The sequence below is a fragment of the Berghia stephanieae genome, chromosome 4 (genome assembly GCF_034508935.2).
Source record: "Berghia stephanieae isolate SIO BIC M18660-M18661 chromosome 4, UCSD_Bste_1.3, whole genome shotgun sequence".
In the NCBI taxonomy this organism is placed as follows: domain Eukaryota; kingdom Metazoa; phylum Mollusca; class Gastropoda; order Nudibranchia; family Aeolidiidae; genus Berghia; species Berghia stephanieae.
The window spans coordinates 83098552-83115048 of record NC_088363.1 but is presented as its reverse complement, the minus strand read 5'-3'; the positions used below and the strand labels follow the sequence as shown (position 1 = coordinate 83115048).

General features: G+C 33.7%; 1 protein-coding gene across 4 annotated transcripts in view; it reads right to left on the bottom strand.

Moving 5' to 3' along the window:
• The window catches only part of LOC144971399 (uncharacterized), a 47125-nt gene extending 30883 nt beyond the window's left edge, over positions 1–16242 (bottom strand). Inside the window, exons 1-2 of one of the 4 annotated variants that reach the window (XM_078912226.1) lie at positions 15708–16242; positions 3815–3898 (exon numbers count right to left, since the gene is read on the bottom strand). In XM_078912226.1, the coding sequence (XP_078768352.1) occupies positions 3815–3898; positions 15708–15749 (126 nt within the window). In that variant the 5' untranslated portion in view covers positions 15750–16242. The other 3 variants (XM_078912232.1, XM_078912230.1, XM_078912227.1) reach the window with 3 other exon arrangements.
• Positions 16243–16497: the final 255 nt, after the last annotated feature.

The window sequence follows — 16497 nt, the reverse complement described above, 5'->3', positions numbered from 1 at the left end:
GAAAATAATAAATTGGTGGACGCTTTTTTTTTTGGAAGAGGGGTTATGGGTAAATTCATGATTTGGCAACTAGAGTAATAAATTGGATGATTCGATGTGACATTTCAGTTAGGTATTATTATAAAACTTACTGTTGTGCTCTATTTATGTTGCAGTGCTTTTGTGGTAGTTCGTGTTATGGTATTTGCGTTTATGTGTGTGTGTGTGTGTGTGTGTGTGTGTGTTTGTGTGTTTGTGAAAGTGTGTGTGTTTGTATGAAAGTTCGTGTTATGGTATATGAGTTTGTGTCTGTGTGGGCGTGTGTGTGTGTGTGTTTGTGTGTGTGTGTGTATGTTTATGTTTGTATGAATGTAAAGAGCAGTAGACAAAATCGAGTCACCATCATCATCATCATCGTCATCATCATCATCATCATCATCATCATCATCATCATCATCATCCTCTTCTTCTTCATCTTCATTTTTTTCTTCATCCTCACATAAACCTACTATGTCAGTCAGACTAAGTATGGTCGTCGATCATCTTGATATATAAACCATCAGCACATCAATCGCAAAATTCGACAGTGAAAAGAATACGAAGTGCTTATTCGTAGTAGTACTGCGACTCGTGATTACACGCTATTCGCAGTACAAGCGCTTTCCTGTCTCTGAACATTAGTCGTTGTCCCCTCACTGAACACAACACTGTATTTTCTGTTCAAAATCGCGTGTTGTCGAATGGCTTGAAGTTGAATGAGAGTGCGTTAGTTTGAGAAGGAAAGAAAAGGAGGGATGATTGAAACATTTTGTGACTGAGAATTGAGATTATGAACGTTTCAACTTTTCCTTCAACTTCAAGTCTGAAACTTGACAAGATCGTATTTTGTTTGTTTTTGTTAATCCAATACAATCCATGAAAATTTCCCCGTCCCCACCTCTCCGACTTGATCATTCGTTCATTTCACATCTTGAAATCTATCAGCTTATCTGTCGGATTTTTAATGAGAATAGTTCCGTCCCCGTTTATTGTATTACTTACAGTCAGTTAAATATATTTTTTAAAGTTCCAGGAATATATATATATCTCTCTCTCTCTCTCTCTCTCTCTCTCTCTCTCTCTCTCTCTCGCCGTTGTTCATGACTTATATCTCAGTGCTCCTGCAAATAATAGAAGTTACAATCAATAATCTACTATTAAAGCCACCACCACATCATCATTACTACCATTACCATAGCAACTTCGACATCGTTATCAAAACTACAGAAACCACCACCACCTTTACATCACCATCCTTCTTCTCGTCATCATCGCTACCACCGCCACTACTACAACCACAACCATCACATCATCATCATTACTACCACTACCACAGCTACCACATCGTTAATAAAACTACAGCAACCGCCACCATCATTACATCAGCATCATCATTATCCTTATAATCATCATCATCATCACCACCATCACTACAATCACAACCACACCACCATCACTACACAACAACAGACACATCGTCGTCGTCAACGAAACGCAAAATAATAATAATAATAATAATAATAATAATAATAATAATAATAATAATAATAATAATAATAATAATAATAATAATAATAATAATAATAATAGAAATTTAAAACAAATGTAGTTTATTTATATTTTTCGCCCAATCCTCTACAGAATAAAGCTCTAGGCTCGTAGGCTACTTACTGCGAATATAGTACGAACCCGCATTTGCAGTACTACTGCAAATACCGAAATGAATTATATCTACTATTTGCAGTACTATTGCAAATAACGAATACGAACGCTACCTACTATTTCATTGAACCTTTTATCAATCTATGAATAAGAGAGAGAGAGAGAGAGAGAGAGAGAGAGAGAGAGAGAGAGAGAGAGAGAGAGAGAGAGAGAGAGAGAGAGAGAGAGAGAGAGAGAGAGAGAGAGAGAGTTTATCTTACTTGTAGTCGACCATAACAAAACAGTCCTTCAGAAACAAAATTGTCGATGTAAGTTTGTCTCATTAAAGGCCAATAATCTTCCGCGCATTTATCATAACTACTGAGTATTTAATTCGGGAAAATAAGACCAATTACATGCTTTTAGGTATACTGGATCAGCATCCAAAAAACAATGTTATATCTAACAAAAGTATTTAGTACTTAGCAAGGCAGTGCTTGCTAGTAGCAAGTTGCTACACACTACACAAACTAAGATCAACACATGTGTTCTGTAAGATAAGAAGTCCTACATTGCCGTGCTAAATAAAAGAAAGAAAAAATAAAAATAAAAAAAGCTTTTTTAAAAATCTTGGAGAGAAAGGAGTTGTCCTTCAATAACAGACTTCAAGGAAGACCATGGAGATCCCAGTTTTCCGCATTAAAAAAACAAACACGAGTGTCATATTAATCGATCGATATTTGAAGAACAAGTTTTCTGGACAGAAATGTTAAAATATATTATTTAAAGAGTACGGCAATAAAAGAAGTTCATTGCTACGGGTAACTAGAAAAAATTGCTGTCGAAGATAAAAGACACCTTGTTTAAATTAGTTAGGGCATAACTATATTTTTATAGTATTGTGCGGCAGTGCGTGAGTGCTCGCGCGCGCGCGCGTGTGTGTATGTGTGTTTGTGTGTGTGTGAGTTTGTGTATTTGTGTGTGTGTGTGAGTGTGTGTAATTGTGCGTGCGTGTCTGTGTGTCCGTCACAAGCAACCTCTCGTCTGTCTGAAGTTGTGGAATGTAAAGGCATGGATAAAAGTTTATATGAAATAAAAGAACAGTTTACCACAAAAAATGTATATATATATATATACCGGCTGAAACAGATTTGTTGGCGATGATCTCTTTTAGTTTAAAGGTGCGTAATATATATATATATATATATATATATATAATATATATATATATATATATATATATATATATATATGGTGTGTGTGTGTTTGTTACAAGGACCTGCAAATTGAATAATTTAAGAGAAAAGAAAATTGCCTTTAATTATCCCCAATGAGAAATTTGTCGTAAAGTTCTTTTCCAAGGAATCACGAATAACACAGGTGGCAGTCGCAGTGAAGTGACGCAAAGTGAGCTAAGGCGAAGCGACTTAGTCAAGGCCACACAGCGCGGCGTATAGTCGAACTCAGTTCCTTTCGGCGGTAAAAATCATATCAAAATGCGCTGGTGTTGGTCGAACACACACTTTACAGAATTCCTATGAATCTTTAATTGGTCAATATGTTGGCGAAAAATTGGTGAATGAATTACATCATGATACCAAAATACAGAATATGGAAACAAAGAAATCTTCAATTTCACACCTGAGAACGTGAAAAAAAAATAATGTGAGTGAAGTCATTTTCAAGAACTCAACTTTGCACAGCCAACCATGGAACTCGAACTTTCGACCTTTAACAATAAACGGGCAATTACATTTACTTACCACCCTTTATTTACACAGGAGAGAAATAAGAACGCCAGCTACCCCAATCACTGATGAGTGGACAGAGACGTTTGTAAAATCCTCAACTGCTCACAGAACCGCCTGTATTTAATTGTGAGCCGAGTGATCTTCCAAATGAGCTATCAGAATCTACTACTAGTAAACCACAAACTTTTGTCTTTTCACATCACTGCTTTTTATTACTTCATTTTATTTGTTTAAATCGTTAATCTATACAACAACCATAGATAAGAAGATTAAATACAAAAGCTACAATGTTTATTAAAACACTCTATGTACTTACTACTCTTACATGTGTTGCTGTTATCGCTCGAATTACATAGAGAGACACATATTTCAAATAAATTACGTTTGCTACTATGACTACTCACAGATTCTGGAATCAGATCTCGAAGTTCCAACAGACTGGCATTGATTCTTGCCCTGCGGCGTTTTTCCATCGCAGGCTTGGATTTCTGTAGGTGAATTGGATACGATTAATAATAAAATGTCTTATAAAGACGTGGTAGATACATTTGATTCGTCTGAAACGTGTTTGCATGTCATATATAATTTACCACCTGTTTGTACAGCTAAGTTTATGTACGTTTGTGTGTGTGTGTGTGTGTGTGTGTGGGAGAGAGAGAGAGAGAGAGAGAGAGAGAGAGAGAGAGAGAGAGAACACAGCGGTCAAGATCGTACATTAGCCGCGTGCATAACACCGGTGAATAGGGTCAACAACCGCCCCCCCCCCCCCTCCCCTCTCCGCTCACTTCTCCCGTGTCATACTTCCAGATCAATACCCTTGTAATTATTCCAGTTTTTATTGTATAGGTACTGTATTATATTGAAACACTGGTGGATGATATAATTGTTGGATAATATATTATACGATGTGATAACTTGATGGACCACTTGACCTTTAAACCTGATTTCCTAGTATAGATAGTATGCACTTGGCTAAAAAGTTCACAACATTGCCATCCGGAAATAAAACTGGCCAACACACAAAACTGTGTGTAACCTTGAAGGTTTATAGTCTGGTTAATACAGTTTAGTGAGAAGTACTCATAAACGCGGATGGCAAAAAACAATAACAAAGACATGAGTGACGTCATCTTCGAACTATCTATAATAACAAAATAGCTGTTATTAAATAATATCGATGAATGAAGTAAACCTTAAACTCATAATACGTACACATGAAATCTCTGTAAAATTTCTAATTTAAGATGACAAGTTGAAGGTCATTAGAACTGAATGATGAAATAGTAAGTAAAGCCCGCCATCCACGACACGACCTGAATGCGGCCTCAATCTTCTTGGACGCAGCCTGAACGCGGCCTCATATGGCCTGTTCAGGCCAAAATTCCAACCCTCAAGGCCGCCTCATACACGCCAGAATGACTCTCACGCCAAAAATCCCCGCCCACGCCAATTCTACTCTCTTCACGCCAGAAGCACTCTGCAAAGGGAAATAACTCGCACCTGAAAAATTAAAGTAACCTTACCATCAACATCTCGAGCAGGACTGGTTGTCCACGCACAGCCGCTAAACTAATTAAAAGGGGTCCTACTAATTGCCGTCCGGAGCCGTCCGGAGGTCATTTAAAGCATTTTCAAGCCATCCGGAGGTCCTCAGACCTGTACGAACTTTTCCAGAAGTCTTACGCCAGATGTCAAGGGTATTAATTTAAATCCCTCACGACCCCACTATTCATAGGAATATTAAAATGTTGCAACCTAGTCAAAGATTTGCTCCGGTATCTTTACAGACCGGTTACCAACGAAAACTGCTGCGCAACATGTATCAGGTTACTGTCCAAGCCTGCATCGGGTGAACAAGCAACAGGTTGTTATCTACAAGTGATACAGAGTGGAATCTTACAAGCGATACCCTGAAACTAATGGAATTAAACGGCCTGTCCCATATAACAGAAGAAACTTTAGCGCCGCCACCAGTCAACACTTAGGCTAAGAACCAATACAAAGAAAAATGAATAGTTTGTGATACGTGATGAAGATTTAATACCCATAGCCTAAATTTAAAGAATTAAAACCAGCACTATTATTCTTTGACCAATTATGTGTTAACTTGCTATTGTATGAGGCAATTCTGTTGATTTATATTAAAGTACTTCTTCTTTAACGGGGATTAATACTTACCTTCTGAACCTACATATGCCTATATAACGTGCCAATAATCTATCACTACTTCTACTACCTATTTCTTTAAACCTAAAACATTCTCTTACTATCAATCAAGTTGTCAGGAGCTTTTACATGACTATAACAGGGAAAAATAAAAGTGGTACCAGAAAACTAGTCTATGGGGAAACTAACTGACTCATATCTGTCTACTTCTACTTGCCACTCTCCCACATAGACGTGACACTGAAATTAGAGAAAAGCCTGTATGGGTTGAAGCAGTCAGGTAGATTTGGAATACTTTGCTTGAATCTCATTTGATTGAAGAAGGGTTCATCAAGTCAAAAAATGATCCATGTTTTTATTACAAATCATCAAATTATGAAATGAACTTGATTACCTGGGCAGATGAACTACTTATTTCCTCCAAATCCAACATGATCGATGCTATGAAAGAAATACTTGAAAGAAAACTTCAAATGAAAGACTTGGGACAAGTGTCTTATTTCTTTGCATTGCAGTTTGAGGCAACACAGATTCCATAACTATTTCTCAAAGCAAATAGATAACTATGCTTGAAAGGTTTGGAATGGAAGAATGCAAACCATCATAAATGTGAGATGAAACCGTGCAACCATAACAATGATTGTGAACCACTGAATGATGAATACTTGAAACTTTTTAATTCAATTGCTAGGGCATTGATTTATATCGTGACAGCCACAAGGCTAGATATTCCCTACACTGTTACCAAACTATCCCAATATATGCGTTATGCAAAGAAATGCCATATGACAAAGGCTAAACATACTCTGAGATATCTATAGGGTACTTTTGAGGAACACTTGACATTCAGGAAATGTGGACCTTTTAATGTCACAGTTTTTTGTGACGCCGATTGGCCCAGAAACTCAGAAGACTGGAACAAGTATCACTGGTTATTGCTTCCAAATCTCACCAACCGGTCCAATGATTTCATGGAAATCAAGGAAGCAACCAACAGTAGCTTTGTCAACCTGTGCGGCTGCGTATATGTTGCTTGTCTCTGCAGCACAGAAATGCAAATACATCATTTCCCTATTAAATGAAGTAACAAACCTTGATTATGTAACAGCATTTTACTTGTTTTGTGATAACCAAGGTGCTATAGATTTGGCTAAGAACCCTATCAATCACCAAAGATCAAAACACGACGTGAAATGCCACTTTATCAGAGATTAAATCATGAAAAAATAACGTTATTAACTATCTTACATCCTAGTCTAATGCTGCTGACATATTCACCAAACCAAATTCAAAGTTAAATTACAATGCTTTATGAAGCATCTTATGGGATAATTTCCAAGTTTTTGATTATTATTTTTTTTGTTTTGTTCTTGATAAATTTCATAATCAATACTTACTTGCAATTATTCCACATGTACCTTTTGAACAGAGACAAACCACCGAAAGGGGAGTAATCAATATTATAATCAATCCATTGCTAATATTTCATAAGTTGTCCCCCTCTTTTCATAATGCTGACATTACAGTTACAGACTGTTGACAATAAATTTAGGATTAGACACACTTACATTTTATTTTATTTATTTAAATATTTGTTTTTTGAAATTGATCCGTAATCATATTACAAGAATTCAAACCTTTGTTTTCCCTGGCTTTTTAAAATTATCATACCACTACATATAGTAGACGGACTTACCTATTACAACTCCTGAGTCATGTAAGTTGAGTTTAATAGTAGAGTCACCGCTTAGTGAAAAAAAAAAAAAAAACTCGTGGTGTTTCACATTCGTGTAAAAGTTTATTTTTCTTTACCGTTGGTAAGATTGATATCTTTGAAAAATATTTGGTCGATTGGAATTACAATTCGACCACTCCAAGGTCAACCAGAGGTCACTAAAGTTCAAATGGTCAACTACATTTAACAATTAATTACTCGTAAATTATCGATATTATAATATAACATCTTTAAGAACATAAAAACTTTATTATATATGTTAAACAAAGCACATGTACACTTTTCTTAATATGCCCTTCGATTTGTACTAATTATTGCCCTTGATTTGATTTTTAGATGAATAAAAACATTACTCTTTTTAAAATAGCATGCGAACCGCACTTACTTTTATATTACTCAAATAATAGAATTTATTCTTTTGGATGTTAGAAATAAGCGTATAAAGTTATAAGAAAATCAAACAATATTTGATTGAGTTATCCCATTATAGAAGAGTCACTGCATCGTGCAGACTCGAGTTGGTTCACCTTCCGTGTGGAATTAAGGTTATTTTTCTTTAAATTTGATAGGATTATCTTACCAAATATGATATCTTAAGAATAAATTTGGCCGATTGGAATTTCAATTCGACTTCTTGAAGGTCATCCAGAGGTCAATCAAGTTCAAGGTGAGCTATATTAAACATTTAATTACTTGCAAATTATCGATATTTTATAACGTCTTTAAGAAGAAACAAAAAATTATTTTATATTAAACACATTACAGGTACGCTTAAAAAAAATATTCCCTTCGATTTGTACGAGTTATTGCCCTTGATTTGATTTTTAGATGAATAAAAATATTCCTCTTTATAAAATAACTTGCAAATCACGCTTTATCTTCTACTACTCAAATAATACAGTTTACTGTCAGTAACAAACAAATGAAGTTAAAAGCAAAATACACAATATTTGGTTGAGTTATCGCCCATTATGATAGAGTTAATGAACAGTGCAAGAACTCGACTTGTTTCACACTCGTGTGTAAGTTTGTTTTCTTCAAAGTTAGTAAGATCGATATCCTTGAAAAAAAATTTGGCCGATTGGAAATTCAATTCGACCGCTTGAAGGTCATCCAGAGGTCACTCAAGTTCAAGGACAGCTACATTTAACATTTAATTACTTCTAAACTTTTGATAATTTTAAACATTTTAGAAAACGAAAGAAAACTTTATTTTTTGTTGACCAATTCACACAGTTTTGAGCAAATTTATTTCAATTTGTTTGAGCTATTGTCCTTGATTTGATTTATATTTGAGTATTAATATTCATTTTTCAAATAATATCTTGCGTATCACGCTTTATTTAATCCTAATCAAAGAATAAAACGTGCTTATATGGATGTCAATCAAAGCGTGTAAAGTAATAAGTAAAACTAACAATATTTGACTGACTAATCATCCATTAAAGATCGAGTTATGGCCCATTGAGAATAGCCATATCACGAAAAATGGGTTTAAAAAGACACCAATCTAACTGAAAAGATTTTAAGCAACAAGCAGAGTTTCATTGGGAAAACGTCTTATATTTTGGATAAACCTGAGCGGTGATCTAAAAGATTATTTAGGTATGCATCATCAACCTTTCCACATGTTTTATCATCTTGAGGATTACCCAATGGATACACATAGTCGGATCTCCTTAAATGGGTGGTGGATAAGAGTCAGTGTCTCCAAGATGAATTCTTTTTACTTTATAGTGAATCAGAAAAAAAAAGAACTAAGGAAAACATATTTGACAACATTTTTGAGGAAAAGTGCGTTATCATGAATATTAGATGACTGAATCTAGCACCTAGAGTAGATGCTGGTTGGGACCGTTATATCCCTCTGCAGTTAGGAAAGCAGGAAAAGTAGAAAGACGAGGTCATAGCAGTCGGCAACGTGTGATTGATTTGGTCAAAATTTCAAGGGACTGGCAACATTTTTTTGATGAATGCAGACCAAAAAAGACAATTCTTCAAATACCTGTCTTGCATGCTTGTGATGGAAACAGTCAGAGGAAAAAGGACTGTATATGACATTTGGCAAGCATCTTTGTAATGGGATTTTTGTGGAACAATGCAACCACGACGAAGGAGAGACCGCCATATTGGTGGTCCATATTTTGCAAGGCCTTCAAACACAATCATTCAGACTTAAACAGACCCCGAGATATTGATGTTATAGTCATCCTCATTGCCAATCATAATTATATCATTGCAGCAAATCCTGCAGCTAATATTTGCATTAAATATTTTTAAAAGTCAAATAAAGTAATTAATCTGAACAGCATTTATGATTTATTAATGATTATCATGTTTAGAAACGTTTGCTAAGGGGATATCATGCACTTTCAATCTTCCCTGAATAGATGGAGTATGTCATTAAAAAGCTCAGATCTAAGTCTCGTACTGGATAACATATATTTCACAACAAATAAATGTGACGGTATTCAATAAAAAAAAGAAAATTGTAGTATTGGTAGATGTTGTTAAGGAATTTGACAAATAAATACAATTTAAAGGACTTCTCCAGAAAATCAAAAAAAAAAAAAAAAAAAAAAAAAAGGCGATGATCTCTCACGGGAATGTTAGTCTGGGTCTCGAACTCCCTGACAAATTAAAAGGAAGGTTTGAGAAGGAACGCGGAGTAGAAGGACTGGTAAGCCGTAATTTACAAATCATATTAATCTCTTTAGTAGCTTCCATTTGTTGTCTACTAATATTTTGTTTTGCTAACAGTTTTCGAGGCGTTTCACAAGAAGAGACTTGCTGCAGTAAAAATCTGAAAAAGTACAATGACTATTTTGAATTGAGACAAGATACCTAAGATTTTTGTATTCCAATTCAAAACAAATCAACAATATATTTTATTATTTGACTAGTTTTGATTTCCTAATAGCCTACGAGCATTATAATTAGTTACAAGCTTTAATGGGCGATAACTCCATTGAATATCATCTGAGTTAGCTGTGTTCTACAAATTATTTTTAACTTATTGAGTTTCGCATATTTTTTATTGAAAAGTAATGTTTTATCAACACCTTTCTAGATGTTTCACAAATACACGCTTGTTTTAATATTATATTTTTTTCCCAATGTGAAAAAGGGCGATAACTCATATGAATTTTGTTATAGAGCTAAGATTTTTTTGTATAGAGCCTAAAGCCACATAACCGGACTTTATTTTGCTCTTAAGAGTGCATAGATTTCCTATTACCTTTTGAGTTCTATTTTTAGTAACAGAATTCAATGGGTGATAACTCTATTAACCATGATCGATTTATTTGCAATTTGGAAATAATGTTAGTCTCTGCATGAGCTGTTATTTGTTATCTTTACACGTTATAATTTTCTTAACAGTTTAAGTGATATTCCAGAAAATCGTGCTCTTTTTAGAAAGAAGACGTAAATAAAGGGCAATAACTCATTGAAATGATGTATGAATTGAATTAATTCTTTTAGCTGATGTATTTCGATCTTATTAAAGTTTTTTTTTGGTTATTTGCAAGTTATCAAATTCTTGATATTATAATAGTTCTGAATTTAACCACAATTTCACCTTGTTTGACCACTATGTGGTCACTATTATTATTATCATTATTATTAATTAAAGAATAAAAGCCGATATTGTTGACATATTGTTTATCAAATCATGTAAAGTCACGCTGATTTAAATAAAGTTATTGAATTTCAGGACAACAACAACAAAAAAAGTATCCTCCTTCAAAACCATACGGTCACTGAATCCAGTATTTAACCAAGCTACTGCAGAGTTAGACTGACAGTAACCATTGATTGCTTCCCTTTTGACAGGCAGGATGATAGCTTTTCGCAAACTAATAAATTTCCACTTGACCTAACAGGGCAAGCTACTCAATCATAACTAGGCGGACAGAGTGGGCAAAATACCTATCATACGGGGATACACGGAAGTGCCTCATCGTTGGCTTGAATCCCGGACCCGACATATTTGAAGGTCTGATAACCCAAAATGTCATAGGCTTATTAATAATATTAATAATTTACCAAAGTGACTTCGCCATAAAAAATATCGAAAGTGACATGTACGATTCATTCTAACATCTAACAATTGACGTCACGATCGATTGTCAACATTATAAGATGGTGTGAGTCTATCGAATACCAAGCAAGAGCGTTGCCAATATTTTTACAGGATTTTCACGATTTGACTACTATTTTGGTCCTTCAAAACTCCAAACTTTTGATCGTAGGCGATTTTAACATCCATGTCGATAATAAAATCGATTCGTACGGAAAACAGTTTATTCAAAATTTAAAATCACTAAACCTACAACAACGCATAAATGAACCGACACATGAGAAGGGATATTTCGTCTGTAGCTGTAGACCATGATGGTCCTGCAGACCAGAGCGTAATAATCTGCAATTTGAAATACGTAAAATCAAAGCCAATTAAAAGAAAAATAGTCGCCCGTAAAGCCAAAACCATTGACATGGAACAATTGAGACAGGAAATATATAAATCCGATATCACAAAGTTACCAAATGAAATAGCGTCATTGAAAAATTAAGAATTTTTGAAAAAAAAACTTTGCTATCTATTTTGGATACATTTGCACGGCTAGAATCTAAAGCCATCACCATCAGGACCAACACCGACTGGTTCAATGAAGATATTAGAAAAGCGAAACACCGGCGCAGACGAGCAGAGAAAAAATGGAGATCTTCTGGATTAGACGAAGACAGACAAATCTACAAAGCTACCAAACGATTGACGAATCAATTAATTTCGGAATATAAACAAAACCACATGACGAATGCCATAACAAACACACAAAAAAAAAAAAGATTCGAAAGGGATGTTTAAATTAATAAATGGTATGATAAGAACTGAGCCATCGGTATCAAAACTACCCACGTCAAACTGCCCACAACAACTGGCCGAAACATTTTCAACTTTCTTTGTTGACAAAGTTGCAATGATACATCATGACCTCGATAGTCAAGAAGCGCAAAGCGCAATAATTTCACAAGATAATCAAAGTAACAAAAAACTATCATACTTTGATCCTGCATCCGAAAAATTTCAAAATTCAAATATTATCAGTCACCCCAAGTAAAACGTGTTCTCTCGATATTGTTCCGACTTGGCTGATTAAAAATTTCAAAGAACTGCTCGCGCCGTCAATCATGTCAATTGTCAACGCAAGCCTAAAAAACGGCGATTTTCCAGATATTATATTAAAACATGCCATGGTACGGCCTTTGTTAAAGAAATCGTCACTGGATCCCAATCACATCGGAAATTTCCGACCATTTTCCAATCTGCAATTCGTTTCCAAACTCATCGAAAAACTTGAAGCAAAAAGATTGAATGACTTTCTGACGACGCATAATATGCTGTCAGTTTTCCAGACTGTACTGGACACAGCACAAAATCCGCTCTGTTACGTGTCCGCAATGACATAATTAATTCTATGGACCAGGGTAAATTATGTGTGTTGTTGGTGTTGCTAGACCTCAGTGCGGCCTTCGACACAGTCGATCAAAACAAATTAATTCAGCGATTACAGAAACACTTTGAAATGAATGGGACTCATTTGAAAAATATTTCGGTCCACCTTAAAAATGGAAAACAATCCGTTCAAATCGACTCACCTAATGGACAAATTATATCAGGACCCCATTAAGGTGTCCCTCGGGGCTCTATTTTGGGACACTCCTGTTTTCTCTCTATACTGAACCATTGACGTACACCATCGAATCATTCAGTATTAACTACCATCTATACGCCGATGACACGCAACTATATTCCGTTTTTAATCCAGGACAAGAACAGACACTGATATTAAATATTGAAGGGTGTTGCTTAGCAATTAAGACTTGGTTGTTAGAAAATAAACTAAAATTAAATGTTTCTAAGACAGAAATTTTATTGATTGGCACCAATAAGCAAAGGGAAAAAAATCTTGACAATATTGACATATTATGCGACTCAAATTTGAAGATAGGGCAAACTGCAACTATAAGAAATCTTGGCTCATTCTTTGATTCTGATGCTTCAATGCAGAATCACATAACAAAAACCTGCCAATCTTGCTTTTATCACTTAAGAAATATTGGCAAAATTCGAAATCTTCTTGATGAGAGCACTACACAAATTTTTGTTCATGCTTTGGCCACCAGCAGGTATGACTACTGTAATTCATTGCTTTTAAATGCGCCGGCAAAAATGATACAACGTTTGCAAAATATTCAAAACAGAGCCGCAAAACTGATTGAAATCGAATGACCCTGCAAAAGAGATTCTATATAATCTCCATTGGTTGTCAGTTAGTAAAAGAATTGTTTTTAAAACTTGTATTATTGTTCATAAATGCATAAATAATCAAGCTCCAGTGTACCTCATGGATTTAAGTCAATATTATAATCCAACACGGCCACTAAAGTCATCTGAAGACTCTCTTAATCGCCCCCAAAACCAGATTATCCCATAGTAATGTCTTGTTCTGTTAGTGGCCCCATCTTGTGGAATGCGCTCTCCCAGATGTAAAAATAATTAGGGATAGTCAGTCTTTCAAAAAATAGCTTAAGACAGAACTTTTTTCAAGAACTTACAAATAGTTTCGTTCAAAGAATACGCCTTAAATCTAATTTTAATTTTAATTTAATTTTATTCCAGTTTTGACATTAAATTCAGACTGACAATTTCCACTGTATAACTGAACTTTTTATTTATCTATTATTTTTGTTTGTTTTGTTTTTGTTTTTGTTTTGAAATATATCAATTCAAATGTCTTTCGTTAGAATAAGTTACTAATGTTAGTGAGTAATATTGGTGCAAGCATGTATGTGTATGTTCGTGTATGAATGTAAATGTATCTGTGATTGAGTTTGTTTTCATGTGTATGTGTTTGTTTCTTCATTTGTATTCTCAAAATTGTCAAAGAATGAGCATTTATGTGGAAGTTGACCACTATATATATGATTTATTATTATTATTATTATTATTATTATTATTATTATTATTATTATTAATTATTATATATTTATTATTATTATTATTATATTATTATTATTATTATTATTATTATCATTATTATATTATTATATTAATTTATTGTTATCAATTATAATATATAAAAATAATAATAATAATATATAATAATAATATAATAATAATAATAATAATGCTAATATAATAATAATAATACTAATAATAATAATAATAATTAATGATAATAAATAATAATAATAATAATAATAATAATATAAATAATGAATAATAATAATAATAATAATAATAATAATAATAATAATAATAATAATAATAATAATAATAATAATAATTATTACTATTATTATTATTATTATTATTATTATTATTATATTATTATTATTATTATTATTATATATTATTATTATTATTATTATTATTATTTATTATTATTATTATTATTATAATTATTGTTGTTGTAATGGAAATACAATATAAATATGGCAATATATTGTCCATTGCAACAATGATCAAATCGGTAATATCTTCGGTTATCAGACGTTATTTTAGAGTGCACCCAGCCCGGATCTAATTTAGTTCGTGTTCTTTACTCAAGATAGTAGCGCTACATAACAACAACAATAACAACAACAAAATGCGCACGATAATACTTACTGTATTGTATTCCTCCGACACATCATTTTAAATAAATAGATAAATAATTAAATAATAAACGAATAAATAAATAAATAAATAAATAAATAAATAAATCAAGATATGAATAAATGAATAGTTAAATGAATAAATAAGCAATTAAATGTAATATTACACGAATTAAAATTGAATTTCATAAAGAGCTGGTCTCCTTTCAGGTACCTACAACAATATGCGTCACTACCTTATAGCCAATACCAATTCAGACCTAAATCGAACTAAATAATGAGTATAAAATGCCTTATCCAAGGATACAACACCAAGGCTACCGTTTAGCGATATTTCCCATTCGGCCAATGACCACGATCAACACTGCTTGATATTATGTTTTTTTTTTACGATTATACACTATGACACTGAACCACCAACACAAAAATCCTATCAAGGTATCACAAAAAGATTATTCCATTGTTGAATGTTGAATTTACAAAATCCAAGGAACGTAATGTCGCATTTAACTATCAATGGTCACTGAATCCCTTGGTCTTGACATATCTACAACTTTCAATAAATGAAATTGATGGTAATGATGATGATGATGATGAAGATGATGATGATGATAATGATGATGATGATATAATGATGATGATGATGATGATGATGATGAAGATGATGATGATGATGATGATGATGATGATGATGATGATGATGATGATGATGATGATACAACACTTAACAATACCTTGGCCGTGCCAGTTGAGGTGTCTTGTCCAGTTCCAGTCATATTCTGATGTTGTTTTGAAAGAGTCCAGCGTCTTAAATAGCATCGACTTGCCCGCTAGCACAACTACCACTCAATCCGAAAGTTGTAACAAGTTGAAAAGAAAATATGAAAACCCAAAAATTGAAGATTAAAAAAATAATTTATTATAACTAGGTCGGGAGTGCCACCAAGTTTAGAAAGGATATTTCCTTTCCGATTGGTCGTTTGGTCACAATAACATCATTCTTTGACTTTACAAAAGATTTCCCCACTTTTGTGTCACAGTTTTAAGACGCCGAATTGAGACAGTTATTATGCCTAAAGCTCCTTTAATACAAAAAAATATCCTCAGTTATTGTCAGTCGTCAGAATCTAATTTAAAAACTGGCCGCGATATTTTGTGCTTGTTCTTGTGTAATTGATAGTGACCTGAGATTTGTGCAAGCGGCTGACCAATAAGAATATCCTAAAGATCCCAGGTGGTCTAATGAGTCTCTTCCTTTCATTAATTGGCATGCGTGACCTTTGGAAAGGGGGAGGGGTTTTCTGGAGTCTGCTTTTATCTTTATGACCACGTGATTGGGATATTATGAGGAAGGACAACTAGCGAGGCTGGGAATACTATTGTTATCATTTTTTGTATTGGCCACTTTATCCGTGCCCTGACAAAAGTCGTTTTTACAATTTATTTTACTTTTGTACAACGATAGATTAAAATGATCTGAACTTGTCAAAATAGTTTAAATCTAAGATTTCTTTGAAGCCCAGT